We start from the raw sequence: 16041 nt of genomic DNA, 5'->3' as shown, positions 1-16041 counted from the left end.
AATTTCAACAATGTCTTCAATGATATCACTTACACGTTCACCTCCAAAGACCAAGCACGCCCCTCTCCGGAATTACCTTTTCAGCAAGACTCAAACATTTTCAGTTCCAAGCAGTAAAAAAAATCGTTTTCTGTTGGAGCATGTTCTGACAGAATCCAATTCCACCCCTCGCGTGTGTAACTACCATCAAACTAGAAGAGGTCTTGGTTAACCTCGGAACCAGGGAACGTAATCTGGCGCAAAAAGGCGGTCTTTCAAGAACAGATTCAACTTTTGTAATGAGAGAGGTGGACGAGTGGACGCATAATTTAAGCGTGCGTGCTTGTCTTCAAACAAGCCAAACATCTGATGCCATTGAGAACGGTCTGCAAGTTTAAGGTCTTGACTTAATGGTGATTTCGTTACACGCCGGCAGTCGACAAAACACCAAGACTGATTTTAACCCCCTGCCCCCCCAAAAAAAAATTCTTTGTGACAAAAGGGTGGCAAGGACTAAAACTGCCAAAACGGTTATGGCCATTTCAGCCTATTTTCCGAAGAAATTACTCCTAGCAGCGTCCCTGCTCTATGACCTACTGGTCAAATAAACAGAGACAAAATCAGGGAAGTGCTTGCTCTATCCCTCACTCCCTCTCTGAAACAGAAACAGACGAAAAAGCGGCAAGCAAAAACAAAACAAACTGAGCCAATTTTGTTTAAAACGAAACAACCCTCCCATCCTTACTGACATAACAGACTCAACTCTTTACGTCATTCCGCATTCATTGGCTATAAACAGAAAGCGCTATCGGCCACACACAGACACACACAAAACCACACTGTGTCTTCACCTCCGTATAATTTCGCTTCATTGTGACCTTGGCAGTGCAAATAACGCCACAGCAGAAGAAGAAACTGCCAAATAACAAAAACACTGGCGTAACATTAATACATTCCATACATTTTGGGGCAATATAAAAACACACCTGCCACCTCTACACCTCAAGTTCAACCACCCCCGCTTCCCTTCTCACCCTCAACCCCCCCCCCCCCCCCCCCCTCTTCCTCGTTTCTTTTGGCCTAGTTATGTTCGCCTCCGCAAGAGCTGTGTGTGATACATAGTGAGGTTAAAATTCATACCTCACCACAACGGGTGAGCGGTTCACGTGAGCTCCAAAGTCAAGAAAACCTCTATTTTTTAACAAATTTATCAGAGACGAAACTAATCTCGGGCTGGGACAAGCAGCTTGGTTGTAATCTTACATGAAGTTACAGACATGCATGCACCCTGACCTCTGTCCTGTCATTGGGCTTCCTGTCCCCTTATCCAGCCGGTTTCCCAATTGCTTTGTTTCCGGCCGATTTATGTGGAGCACGTGATGCGCACAAAAAAATATTGGCGGTCTAGAAGTGTCGTCTGTGCAATGATCGCGGCGGCTTTCTTGACCGCCAAGGACGACCACGCACGTTGTGAGTGACGTCATTCGTTAGACCTCAATAGAGCACGTCCAACATGTATGCAAAGCGTGGTTTTTTGTTGGTCCACTTTCAATATCAACCGATTGAGGTCCTTGTCCTTGCTTCGGTTTGTTTATGATAAAACTTCCATAAACTAAGCCTTTCTTGTGTTTGTTCTTTTATTCTTTACTTTCGTACGACGTTCCGCTCACGTTGTACATACGTCTTTATTTTAAAGCACCCGATTGCGATGCGGGGCCACACTACACCTCACAGTGTATGTCTGGGTGTAGACAAGAATTAATTGTTCCTCACATTCACCGCTGGAGTCTCCCTTACCGCAGGCGCGAGAAGAAAAAAGTACATTTCTGGCGATAAAACGCATCAATGGTGTTAATGCCACCTCCTCAAAGACTCATATCATCCGGTATATTACTCATAAACACTTCAAGGAGCTAACCCCAAATCGTTGAAAACATTCACAACAGAGAGAGAGAGAGAGAGAGAGAGAGAGAGAGAGAGAGAGAGAGAGAGAGAGAGAGAGAGAGAGAGAGAGAGAGAGAGAGAGAGAGAGAGAGAGAGAGAGAGAGAGAGAGAGAGAGAGAGCGAGACAGACAGACAGAGAGAGGCAGATATTAAACAGACAGAGAGGGGCAGATAGAGACAGAGAGAGATTGAGAGGGAGTAAGCGAGAGACAGAGACATGCAGGGAAAGACAGAGACCGAGAGAGTGATGGAGCTAAATGACATTGCGATCCATCACCAGGACTGGGTGGCCGAGTGGTAACGCACTTGCGCTCGGAAGCGAGAGGTTGCGAGTTCGACCCTGGGTCAGGGCGTTAGCAATTTTCTCCCCCCTTTCCTAACCTAGGTGGTGGTTCAAGTGCTAGTCTTTCGGATGAGACGAAAAACCGAGGTCCCTTCGTGTACACTACATTGGGGTGTGCACGTTAAAGATCCCACGATTGACAAAAGGGTCTTTCCTGGCAAAATTGTATAGGCATAGATAAAAATGTCCACCAAAATACCCGTGTGACTTGGAATAATAGGCCGCGAAAAGTAGGATATGCGCCGAAATGGCTGCGATCTGCTGGCCGATGTGAATGCGTGATGTATTGTGTAAAAAAAATTCCATCTCACACGGCATAAATAAATCCCTGCGCCTTGAATATGTGCGCGATATAAATTGCACAAAAACAAAAACAAAAAATCCCTGCGCTTAGAACTGTACCCACGGAATACGCGCGATATAAGCCTCATATTGATTGATTGATTGATTGACCAGTTCCACGAAAACCTGTCCATTTACGCTAGTCCAAGTCACTTCCTTTCAACAACCTCAAAACAAACCGACATCATCATTTTCCTCAGCAAGGCATCTCAATAGTCTTCCATTCATATGAGGTCAGGAGTATGGTCACAAAATAGTCTCACAAAAGCATCTCACAATTTGGTTCCAGACACGAGAAAACGTAAATGTCAGTGTGCTTGCACTCTACAAAGACTCAACTCTCCAACAAAAACCATGGTTGTTTTTCGGGTACTTCTACCCCAAAGTTCGGTTGCGTTCTGGACATTTCTCTTAAAAAAGCAAACAAACAAAACCACTAGGGGTGAATTTGATGCAAGTTTACTTCTCTTTTTTTTAAACACACGCACACATTTGACGCATCTACATCACAAACTAATCCACGCAGCGTCACTTCCCGCCCTCCCTTATTCCCAGAATGTAGGTTGTCATACGTATACTTCCAGACTTCCAGTTCTAGTAAAACTTAAAAGACCAACTCTGCTCATGAATTCTATCCACAAAAGTTTTAATTTTGTCCGGCGCCCCAAAACTGAACGTGCGTAATGAAACTAACAACATCAGCAATGCAACAGCACTTACTGGGATAATCTGACGTACAAAAACATCATCTACAAAACAAGAGAAATAGTCTATCATCACATACATGTCCCTAATACGTAAGTTACCTTTGAGGACGTGCAGCCCCCCCCCCCCCTCCCCACCCCACGTCATCTAGGACCTAGAGAAATAAACAGCCCCACAAAACTGATTTCAATTACAATATTGACTGTGACGCACTACGCTAACTCACTTTCAACGTGCAACTGTGTGTGTGCCTGTGTGGCAGTTTGAGACGAACACACTAAATCGCCCCAGAGAAGACGAGAACAGCGAACAGATTTCTGGGTGGTCTTGCAATAAATGTCTTGCCCCCTCTTTTCACAAACCCTGGAGCCATAAAACAAAAGCAATCAAATCGTTGCTTACAACTCCAAAGCCTCGGGATAAACATATTCACCACGACCAGGCTAGCACATTCTCGTACAAACACAATCTCTCTCTCTCTCTCTCTCTCTCTCTCTCTCTCTCTCTCTCTCTCTCTCTCTCTCACAGTGACTCTCTCTCTCTCCCTCACACAGTCTCTCTCTCTCTCTCTCTCTCTCTCACACAGTGACTCTCTCTCTCTCTCTCTCTCACACAGTCTCTCTCTCTCTCACAGTCTCTCTCTCTCTCTCTCACACACACACACAGTGACTCTCTCTCTCTCTCTCTCTCTCTCTCTCTCTCTCTCTCTCTCTCTCACACACACACACAGTCTGTCTGTCTGTCTCTCTCTCTCTCAAGACACACACACACGTGTGTCTGTGATAACACACTTCAAGCTATACGCTGAACCAGCAGCGTAGCTCGATAGCAAGAAGAGGGCAGACACTAAGAAAAAAGAGAACCTTTGGGTGGTCTCAAGTTTTGCCAACCCAGCCTACACAGCCTCTAAAAAGAAGCTGGCCTCAGGTTCGTTGGAGTAGAGTGAAACAGTCTCAGTGGAAAGCGTTTTCTTACAAAAGACGTGTGTGTGTGTGTTGAAGGCCTCGTGCTGCACAGGACGTTCGAGGCTGCATTTGTAAAATGCAGGACCAAGGTTGGAGAAAGAGGGAGTAATAGAAGATCTGTTTTAGCGTGAAAAGACAACAATAGAGGTTAATTGACTGAGTAATCTATATTATTCATTGTTCAAGATGAGATCATTTACGCTGATGTCTAGTCGAACAATCTGTTCGTGCAAAAGCCACGACATAAAAATGGAATAATAAGCTTCAGAACTGCGCAGTGAAGACATACAAACACCAAACAAGTTTGAAAACAAAATAAGGGGGATGAACGATGGAAACAATCTTTGTATAGACAACAGCATGTCTTGTTCAAGAAGCGAGTCCCATGTGAGCAGCCATTCAATGTCTCACACACACACACATGCCCGCACGTGCACCACTTGAAATGGAAAGACAAGATTTTAGATACACCTGTAGGAAAAGCCTAACAAGAGTAAGATGGCTTGCTGAGCAGATCATAATCTCTGTGATTAATTTGACTGTGAAAATCTCTTCAGTCAATGACCTTTTCCAATCATACTGACAATATTTAGATGCCGCACAAATGCTCAAACACGCAGTGTGACTATTCTACAGAAACCTGCCAGAAATCAGCTAAATTACTCGGCCTCGAAATAAATAGGATTTCACAGATTCACACTCACAAACTCACTCTCCTTCCCCCATCCCCGCTATTCTTACTCTTGTCAATGACCATAGCGATTGTACTGGTAAAAAGGAGAAGACAAAACTCCAGACCTAATAGTAATAAGATTTCCTATTGCCCCCTCCCCCCTCATCCTATCCTGCGATTCGGATTCACACGCACAGGTAAGCTATTATTGCCCGAGGAAATGAGTTTCACACACAGGTGGGAAAACCTGTCTCCATGAAACGGCACTGCTAGTCGTGAATATAAAATGTGACTGCATTATCCCTCTCATCTGTGTAGCCGGGACCCCCCTTGGGCTGGATGCCAATCTCACAATCTACAGGAAGACATCTTAAAGATTGTGTTCGCTTGTGATTGTTCAGATAAACACCAGGCTATGAACTCGCACAATCAGGGGGGGGGGGGGAAGACGTTGTAACAGTTACACAGCAACTCGAGTTAAATATCAGCCAAGCACGTTTTAATCCCAGGGAACAATTGAAAACTGTAATCAAACGGACACAGAACTAATACGTAATCAATTACATCTATTTCAGTTTCAAGAGGGCTATGGTTGGGTGCTCAGTTACTAAAAATGTATTTGCCAAACATCTAAATCAAACTGGTCAACGGCAAAACCGTCCCGAAACTGTAAGATCAAAGAAACAAGGGAAAGAAACGATCAGGCCACAACAGTGAGCGAGAGTTATGCATACCAAATCTCCCAGCACCAGAAATTATAACAAAAATGGATAGAGATAATCCAATCCTCAATTTGCGTGTAGTGTCTTGCCCCTCCAAACTAAATACGAAACTATTCGCACATTACGTGTACTCAATCCAGAAACAAGCGCGAAAGAACACCCGAGCAAGACGAGTATCAAATATTCTTAATTTGTTAAATTCCAGATTTTACAAAGCACAGAATTCATTCCTTAACTACCAAAACACAGGCACATACACAAAAATCGTGAAGTTTTGTGTGGGTCTGGGATTTGACCTTTCGTGTTCCTCCCTTCACTGTGGGTAATATTCTGCAGATGTCGGCGACACACGTTGTTCCACAGAACCAGTGCTACTACCTACCTCTGGCGACTTTCGCCTTGTTTTTCTCTCGCTTACCTCCGTTTCTTGAACATTCTGACTGTGCGAGAAAACTGCTGGAGAGTAGTGCTTGTTTCTGGTGCGTTTATAACAGTGTGTTGGTGTGTTTGTCGAACACAGTGGGAGACAAGGTTTGACTGGTGTGTGTGTGTGTGTGTGTGTGTTAGTGTTAGTGTGTATGTGTGTGTGGTTGATTGCAAATGCAGTAAAAACAAAGGGGAAAAACTCCATTCCCGTGTAAATTAGTGTAAAGGTTCTTGAAAACCACCAAAGATATCTTTCTTTCTTTATTTGGTGTTTAACGTCGTTTTCAACCGTTCAAGGTTATATCGCGACGGGGAAAGGGGGGGGGGGGGGAAGGGATAGAGCCACTTGTTAATTGTTTCTTGTTCACAAAAGCACTAATCAAAAAATTGCTCCAGGGGCTTGCAACGCACCAAAGATATGTCCAGGCCTTTACATACGATAGGGCATCCCTCCACCTAAACACATACCCAAAATTAACAGCCTGACATTTCTGTGCAAAATGCACGGTTACTTTTTTCAGAATCAATTTTGCAATTGCAGATTGTGTCAGTTACGAAATGAACTCAGCCTGAAACATTCTCAGTCTGGTCACACACAGGCCAGGTTGTAGACTGTTGGTATGATGTATCGATGTGGAGGGATGCTCTTATCGCATGTAACACGCACCATTCAGGCTGTAGACTATATGATATACTAGATGAATACCCGCTTCGCCGGGTAGCCGGCTTCGCCGAGAAGAAGTAGAGCCGAATACCCGGCTTTGCCGGGTGTACGCCGGCTTTGCCGGCGCACGAAGGAAGGGAGATAAACGCGCAAAACACTGGAGAAGATAAGGAAGAGTTACTGGGAATGGATGTACAGAAAAACCATAAAACCAAAATCAGTTCAGCGCTGCGCACTGAGAGCACGTGTTGAAAATTTTCATCGACCAGATTGTGTCCGGGGTCTACCTGAATATGCCCACCAAATTTGAAGCAGATCCATCGAGAACTTTGGCCGTGCATCGCGAAGTGACAGAAAGACAGACAGACACACACAAGCCGTATATATAGATATATATAGATAGATATATATACATCAAATTAGCATGTGTCCAAGTGGGTGGATGCGCTCATTCCATGCAACACGCACCGGTCAGTTTGTTGACCGTATCGTATGTGTCCAAGCGGAGAGATGCTCTTATTCCATAAAAATGCTAATAGTAACCAGAGAAATCTGTTATTATTGAAATGGGAAGTAAAGGTACATTTAAAACCATCACACAACAACAACAACAACCACCTTCCATTTTGCTTCTAGCTCCTACGCTGCTTACTGATGAATCATCAAAATGTCTCAAAGAAAGAGGGCAAGGATGGCAGACATGAAGAGGGAGGGGGGGAGGAGGTCGGGGGAGGGGTACCCAATGACCCCCTTCAACCGCCCCCCCCCCACCCCAGCTTTTCAGCTGTCAACCCCGGAGTGATTGAATGGGGGGAAACCATAATGCGGATATTGAGAGGAGCTACAACGCTTATGAAAGTGTGTCACACAAGAGCCCACAGTCACTGCATGAATGGGCCAAGGCAAGAAGTGAAAAAAGTGTGCGAAAGAGAGAGAGAGAGAGAGAGAGAGTGAGAGGGGGGAGAGGGAAGGGAGAAAGAAAAAAACCAAGGTGAATGCATACACAAAAGTGGATTTTCCTATTCGCCTTGACAAGCCAAGGGGAAAATGACTCGTGGGTGGAAAATATATAACACTGCACACGGGGTGCCCAATTTTCCCTCTTTCGATAGAGGATTATAAGATAGAAAGAGAAAGAGGGCGGGTGGATGGAAGGTGGGGAGTGATAGGGGAATAGAAGAAAACGGATGTAAACACGCGGAACTGAAGAATATAGAGACTGTGTAACGTCTTCTTCTGGCCTTGGCATTGGCAATAATCGTAGTGCACGTAATGATGCAATACCCGACAGCGTGGGGAGTGTGACTGTCAACGAGAAGTCTGATGAATCTATTCTACTGAAGGTTCTAGACCCGAGATCTTCTTTGGCGTCCAACGGTCCTGTCTCACATTCTCAGAAGCCTGATTATGATGTCAACTTGTTCTTAACAAATATTGCAGTTTCGTGTCTTCCAAGTACTCTATCCATACACTCCGGCCTTTCTATAGTGTCTATGATCTTTCATCATAAATAGATCTGTCAGTAACCGTATGCTCTTGATTTGGTCTAAAAACAACAACAACAACAACAAAACGATGTCAATAACGATGATGAACAACAATGCCAACAGTTGGCCCTAAAAACGATACTTGAAGAACAATCTTCATTGGTCATGCAATAGAAGCCATCAAAATTCTTTACCTGAGTATAGTGTCTTTCAAATCTGTTCTCTGCGCAAAGATCAACAAAATAAAACTAAACAAAAGAGACACGCAAAAGAGTCTTTAAAAGAGAAAAAAAACAGTACTCGACGACGACAAGCACAGAAAAAGCTGTTCAAAAGTTTTCCCTCAGTGGATGGAATAAAGTTAAACACTATCGCATTTGTCCAAACAGTAAACTAACCCAAACGACGACCCCACCCCCCCACCTCCCTTCCTGAGGGATTTCTCACATCACATGCCCTCACTTGTTTTTGTTGGTTCTTCTTTAAACCTTCCACTATTAAAGGGACCGATTACATCACGCACCTGTACTCATCACGAACCACATTCTCTCCCTTTCACATTTGCAACCGCAGCGTGCGCCGTCGGCAGGACGACACAACAGCTGGGCTTTAAAACAACCGGGATCCTTGACACAGTTGCATCTTTCACTAGCTCAAGCTGGATGTAAAAAAACGAAAATGAAAAAAAAAGAGGGCATTAAAAACATTCTCTCCACCGCTACACGCCGGAGTACAGAGCAAAAAGAGCCACCGTTAAAAATGTTCCCCTTCCACCGAAAGACATGACAAAGTTTGCCAAACCTATCACTTTACATTTGGCAAGCTCTTTTTGTGCGCGGGGAAAGAGAAAAGGGAAAAGAAGGGGTGGAGTTTGGATTTGTATTTTGTTGATTGTTGCTGTTTTGTAGTTTGGCTCGCAACAAAACCAGACCTGGTTTGTAGTTTTATGTGCCACGTGGAGAGTCAAAGATGTGAACAACAAAAATCTGACAGTGACACATCAACTTTGTGGGTGGGGGGACACTAAAGGTAAGACTAAAAAGCAAAACAATTCCTTGTGAAATCTGTGTCATGTCCAAGCTCTACTGCCTACATAACCGTCGTAGCTAATAATAAAGAAAAACGCTTTTTTAAAAAAAATCAAAAGGTTGACTTGCATTGATAAATTCGCTGTGCACTAAGAGATTATTTCAGAATAACACTCGGTCGCTCTTGTCTTAATATCTGATCGTATTCGTCTATGTCATTTTAATCCTCACATTGCAATACTTTTGTGAGTTCTGTATCAGTGCATGACTCACTTTAAACCGTCCCATGTTTCTTTCTTCTATCTCTACGTGCTTGTTGTTTAGATCCCTCAAAGTGTTTTAACCTGTTGTCAGCGCGCCAAGCTCTCTATCCAACAATGAATGATGTCTCATCGTCTTTTGGGCCTTCGTAACTTGAAGATACTTAACCAAAGCTCTCCCTTTCTTACACACACACACACAGGGAGAGAGAGAGAGAGAGAGAGACAGAGACAGAGAGAGAGACAGAGAGAGAGAGAGCCATGAGCTTGTCACAATCGTCCATTTGCACGGAATATCAAGATCGACCAAACAAAAAAATTTATAACGTCAAACACGTAAACTCTCTCTCTGGATAAGTACCTGCAATACAGCCATAAACCCCTTACAATTCACAGCTGTACTCAACCCACACTTCAAGAGAAAGACAGAAGGAGGTACCTCATTCATGCGCTCCAGGCATTCCACGCTAATCGACTCAGAACGTGGCGACAACAAAAATCGCGGCCAGAAATGTCTTTTAGGCTGCTCCAGTACGGATGCGGACCTGTTGCATTACATTGGCAACAACCGCAGCAGGCCTGCGACACAAACAGCACGGCACATGTGCTGCAACAGCAGTAACAGCAGCAACAGCAAAGCTACAGATATATGTATAGAGCAAAAATAGACAAGCTGCGTAAATATAAGGCGAACAGTAGGTCTTCTACGCTTGCAATGTTTCTTCAAGGTTTTGCTACTCTGATAGACCAAAATGTAAATGTATACAATGTAGTTTCAAACACAGTGGCCACCATTTAAACTGAGAAAAAAAAACTTGAATTGGTCTGCATAACCAAATAGGCTAAAACTAAGAATATGTTAAAAACCAAGAACCAACCAACTTAAAGGTTTTAATTTTTTATGACAGCTAGAATATATAGAACTGAACAGGAATAAGGTTGAAGCAATTTGATTATTTTAAGTTAGTTTGTTTTTTAAACTAAAATTAAAAAGCACAGGTATCACTAGCAGTATCACAGAACAAAACTGTCTAAAGAAATGTCTTCTGTCAACTCCGCTCTTTAAAATCAGCAAAGTATGGCAAAGAAAGAAAAACTGTGTACAAATAAAACCATCACTGCTGTCAATTATTTATAATAATTATAAACACAGCTTCTAAGGCCAAAAAAAAAAGGTGTGGTTAAGGTAACATAGCCCCCAAAAATAGGGTAGGAAGGTAGGCAATCACTTTTTTTTTTAAACTTTTTTTTCTAATGTGTACAAATTAAACCTACTTGACAGGGAAATAAGTGTGCGACTCAAGTGCTTTCGCTTTCATTGCGTTTTCTGCACTCGTTTTTTATTTAATTTTTTTTATATTTTTTGACAAATGTAATAAAAAGTTATAGGGTCGGCCCCTAAAAATAGGGTAGGTCGGGTTACCGTAACCACACCTATTTTTTTTTAGGCCTAATGATACCATTAAAACAAAACATTTTGTGTTGTGCCAACAGAAACTATTGTACCCAAACCATGTCTTATCTTCCATGAAAAAGGGTCATTATGGGGAAACAGAAAAACTCCCTTTTTAAGACCTCAACAAAATCTGAGAAAATCAGTACTTAATATCATGATTCCAACCCACTACGTGAGTACCAACAATTGCACAACCAATGCTGCTCTCTTTCCTTTTTTGATACATTTAGGTGACTGAAATAGTATAAAGCAAGTAGAGTAATGAAATCACAGAATGATGATGAGAGAATTTTGACAACTTGTGAAAGATAACGACCAGACAAACAGACGCCTGAAAGAAAACATAAAAGTGATAAACCCTGTCAGTAAGTCGGATTACAACACACGCACACACACACACGCCCCATGTACCACCCACTTCAGCACAATACACACCACACCCACTCTTTATACCCCAGCTGTATGCAGCGCACATAAATCCGCAACCAACACTGTTGGCACAAAGATTTAGGTTATAAGATTTTTGTGCTAATCTCCTGATTATGTTTTGCGATACATATAGGTATATTGTGTTCATGTAAACTGACACTACTTAGTTACTGTGACTGTTTTGAAGACGAGACCAACTGCATACAATTTGCATACATTTTAAACAATTTCTGTTATGTTTTTCATCAGACAAGAACATCATTGCACTTCAATTTGTAACAAACCTAGACATTTCTGAAAGAGTGTGGTAAAAAAGTCTATGATTATGAACCACCAAAAATATCTGAATATACATTTAGGAAAGGCACGGTTGGCCTAGTGGTAAGGCGTCCGCCCCGTGATCGGGAGGTCGTGGGTTGGAACCCCGGCCGGGTCATACCTAAGACTTTAAAATTGGCAATCTAGTTGGTCCGGTGTCAGAATAATGTGACTGGGTGAGACATGAAGCCTGTGCTGCGACTTCTGTCTTGTGTGTGGCGCACATTATATGTCAAAGCAGCACCGCCCTGATATGGCCCTTCGTGGTCGGCTGGGCGTTAAACAAACAAACAAACATCCTTTACTACTTTTCAATTAGGGATCAGTATGACACACAATTTTGTACAAGTATGAGGAAGAAAAAAAGAACAACTAAACTGAATTCATTTATGACGAAAGCAGAAAAAATCCACAATATGGTTTGTTTCAAAAGTTTTTGTCAGATAAAATTACTAAAAACCTTGAATCACAAAACAAGAATTGTATGTTATTGGAACGTGTACTTTATGACTAAACAAAACGTCAGTTTCACGGTGAACTGCAACCAAGCGGACTTGTAAGTGGACAGACAGATAAACACTTCTGATACAGATAATAAACTCATCTGAGAAATTGACCAGAAACTCGCTTGGCAAATTATTACTAAAAACCTAACCCCTCTGACGGCCTTCGAGTTCGACCGATCTTTTGAGACCCTCGTGGTAGAAAATAAGGACCGAAAAGTGCGAGAAAGAAAAGAGGGGGGAAAGAACCCCGCGTCATGACAAAAGCCCCATACAACCGAAAGCAAAGCGAGGAGAGAGAGAGAAGAGAGAGAGAAACTGTGCGATTGAGAGAAAGAGAAACAGCATGGCCATTACTCAAGCTAAAAATAGCCCGAGCCTTCTGGTGGGGTCGCGAATGGTAGAGGGAGCCGTCCTCGCTAAGGCCAGCCCCTCAAAATCGATAAGCTATTGCACGGACAGCGAGAGTTTTTCGGATCGAAAGGCGCGAAAGAACAGACATAAGTTCGAGGCTTGACCGAGGGTTGGACCTCGGACATTGGAGGGAAAACTGCGAGAGAGAATAAGCAATGAAAGCGAGGGAACTAATCGGAAGACGAGGGGGAGTTGTGGGAGGGGGAGTGTAGTGAGAGAGTGAAGCTAGCGAGAGGGGCAAAGGGGAGAAGCACATTCCTTCAGTCTGAATGCGGCTGTGCGTTGCGTGCCAGCGGCTTCGGGACCACACACGGCTCCTCAGCCCTGCCTTCCTCCTTGTTCAACTAGGTCAGGATCCAAGATGGCGGGCGGTGAGGAACACATGACAGAAAGAGCAGTATGTAAACAGCGGGCTAGTGTTTGATTTCGCTGGCGACGTGAGAGGACTAAAAGCACCAGGGGCAGGGTACGAACAAAAAAATTAAAAGTTTCAGAGAGAAGGAGGGGGGGGGGTGTTGCAACAACAACAAAAGTAGTCATAGTTTTCAGTCACAAGACAGGACAGTTCCTCTTGGAAGAGTTTTGCACTCACCTTCCACCCAGAGCTCTTCCACGTTGGTCTCAATATGTGCAGTTTTTAATCCGACACAACACAAGGAGAGGAATAATAATCCAAGGAACAGCACTTTCCCACAATGTAACTGTAAAAAGCATCCTAAACTGTACAGATGTCTTTGTAAGTGTAACCGCAACCACAAAGCACACGTGTTCCCATCAGCCCGGCCCTGCAACATAATCAAAAATCTGCATTTTAGTTCAGACAAAAAATATGAAAGTATTCTTACCAGAAATGTATATGAAATAGTATAGTAAATGCTGAACAACGTTTAACTAAAGATAGCATTTTGCTGAACTATATCATGATCTAGGTACAGATTGTAAAACAAAGTAAAAGCTAATAAAATGACTATAAATCATTATCCCATATATATATATATATATATATATATATATATATATATACAATATATACGATGCCAGCATTTATTCATCTTCACAATGGATGATACTTACAGTAAGAACATAAATGTAATCATTCTCCATAAGATGAAATAGTTTTACTACATGCATAGTCTTAAAGGCATATGTACGCGCTCCCGTGTTTACAAAGTGTAGTTTGCCCATAATCGATGTCAAACGCACCATAAGACCATATAATGACGATATGTCACCATGCGCGGACCATAATACATGCATTACAGCTTGTTCTAGCCTCTGAAAAAGTGAGGATGTCAACAAAGCCGCGGTGTTAGCTCCCTTGCATCAACGTTACATGTGTTGCCAAATCTATAAATAGGACGATCCAGATCAAAATGAAAATTAACATATCTCAACATTGAAGGGGTCCTAGACCACAATATTTTGCAGGGAACTTAATTTAGCATGTCTCCAGCTGTTGGTAAAGCAATTAGCGTGTATAGTCATCGAGTTAATATGCCTTTAAAGTAATATTATATATATCATTATCTGGGGATATTTCCGGAAATATTACTGTATAAACATTACATATCAGCATGGTCTAGAAATACACATCCCATAAAATATGTGATATAAAATGCAATGGCTTCCAAACGAATAGTTACTTTTAACTGAAGTAGACAATCTTTAAAGCAAATTGAAAACATTAGTATCACACATATGAATTCTTCAATACAACTAGCACAATATGCTAATCATGTCAATGGTGTATACATATTACACTGTCTCTTTACATCTATGTAAGTCACCCAAATGCTGAAAAGAAATGTAACTTCACAGAGCAGACTTCAGCAACACATAAATCAGTACTTTAATAACAAGTCTGTACACATCCAACATCAACACTTTTCCATGTTTTAAGTAACGTATCATCATTTTTACATGTATGGGCATAACCAAGTTAAACCATAGAAATTGACATAATGCACATGTGTGTGACACATCATTAGTTAATCAGGGGCCATTTATAATGACAAAATGTTATACCCATTTCAACAAGAATGACAATCAGAAACAGTGTTCAATTTTTTGGAAAATGGTCACCTATTTGACATTAAAATATTTACCACAGGCAGTTCATTAACAATGTATTCTGCTTTGTTTCAGTTCAAGAAATGCAATTTCCTATGTGTAGGCCTACATGTTCCAAACTGTAGTTTACAAATGCAACAGATTCATACTGACTGCACATCAGAACTCTGAATTTCGTGTACTCTAACAACTGTACTATCGCTGGCATCGTGTACTGGCAAAGCAGAGGGTGTGTGTTAGTACTCGCGATGCCACACACGATGCTGGCAACAGGGAGTGGTGCGAGTTTGCTGAATACTCCACCTTGCCTCACGGTGAAGATTGAGAGACAAGGAAAGCTGGGTGGTTTCTGTCACACACACATACACACACGGACACACACACACACACATAGTTGTATAAATAAGGATAAGAAGTAAGATAGAGGGGCCTGGAACTTACTAGAGAGGCATACATCAGTGACAAGAGCCGAGCTAAAGTAAACACGCGGCTCTCGGCTTTGGCATCGGAAGCCTTGTGTGTACGGACGCTACACAACATCTGCACACATGTTACACGTAAAATCTGAGCATGTAAGCTCCAAACTGGGTACCTACCCGTTTCACTTGTCTGTAGGCCGTTGCAGCATTCACCCAGCTGGTCCTGGTCAGTAATTCGGGGTCGGACTTTGGGGTGAAATCCCTTCGTGTAGCGCTGGTCATCGTTAGACCCTGCCGAACGAAAGGGGGGGAAAGCGTGAGATGCTTTGCGCTTCACTCAAGATGGTGGCCTACATCGAGATCGCCGGTATTTCACAAAGTACGACAACAACACACCGATCCATGACAATGTACAAACCTCCGAGGGTCTATAAGCTGGATTTGACCAGCTCTCCATCGCACACAACTCATAAAGCACGTAGTTTGTGGGACCCAAGCACTTGCACTGCCGAATCCATGAACCTCACAGTACGTTCTGAATCTGAACCTGTGCCCTATTTGCATACTAGCTCCGCCCCGCGCTGTGACTGATGTGTAGAGGATCGCTGCGCTGATTGGTCAATTATTGGTAGGACTGCTCGTGTAACACCAGACCGACATTAGTTGCTTAGCAACGGCTCACCCAGGTAGAGAGACCACCCAAGATGCAAGAGAATCCCTGTATAATCATCTCATGGCTGGCGGCCAGCCGCGCCGACGGGGCCTGATGTATATCAAAGGCTTGAAACTTTATCCTCTTTCTAGTCATAGTTAAGTTTCATGAAATCTTCATGTCACTGGGGTGAAGATTTCGTTTTTTATCTCAAGTGTGTAAATATGAAATAACTGAGTTGC

The 16041-nt window shown here is 42.8% G+C and overlaps 1 protein-coding gene across 2 annotated transcripts in view; it reads right to left on the bottom strand.

Annotated features, from left to right (window-relative positions):
* LOC138966881 (protein patched homolog 1-like) overlaps positions 1 to 15687 on the bottom strand; it is a 78283-nt gene extending 62596 nt beyond the window's left edge. For both annotated transcript variants that reach the window (XM_070339265.1, XM_070339266.1), the window contains exons 1-2: positions 15325 to 15687; positions 13251 to 13443 (exon numbers count right to left, since the gene is read on the bottom strand). In XM_070339265.1, the coding sequence (XP_070195366.1) occupies positions 13251 to 13443; positions 15325 to 15429 (298 nt within the window). In that variant the 5' untranslated portion in view covers positions 15430 to 15687. The remainder of the gene's footprint in view (positions 1 to 13250; positions 13444 to 15324) is intronic.
* Positions 15688 to 16041: the final 354 nt, after the last annotated feature.

This window comes from Littorina saxatilis, linkage group LG5 (assembly GCF_037325665.1).
Source record: "Littorina saxatilis isolate snail1 linkage group LG5, US_GU_Lsax_2.0, whole genome shotgun sequence".
Lineage (NCBI taxonomy): Eukaryota > Metazoa > Mollusca > Gastropoda > Littorinimorpha > Littorinidae > Littorina > Littorina saxatilis.
Note: the sequence above shows the minus strand (reverse complement) of the source record. Positions and strands in the feature narration are given on the sequence as shown.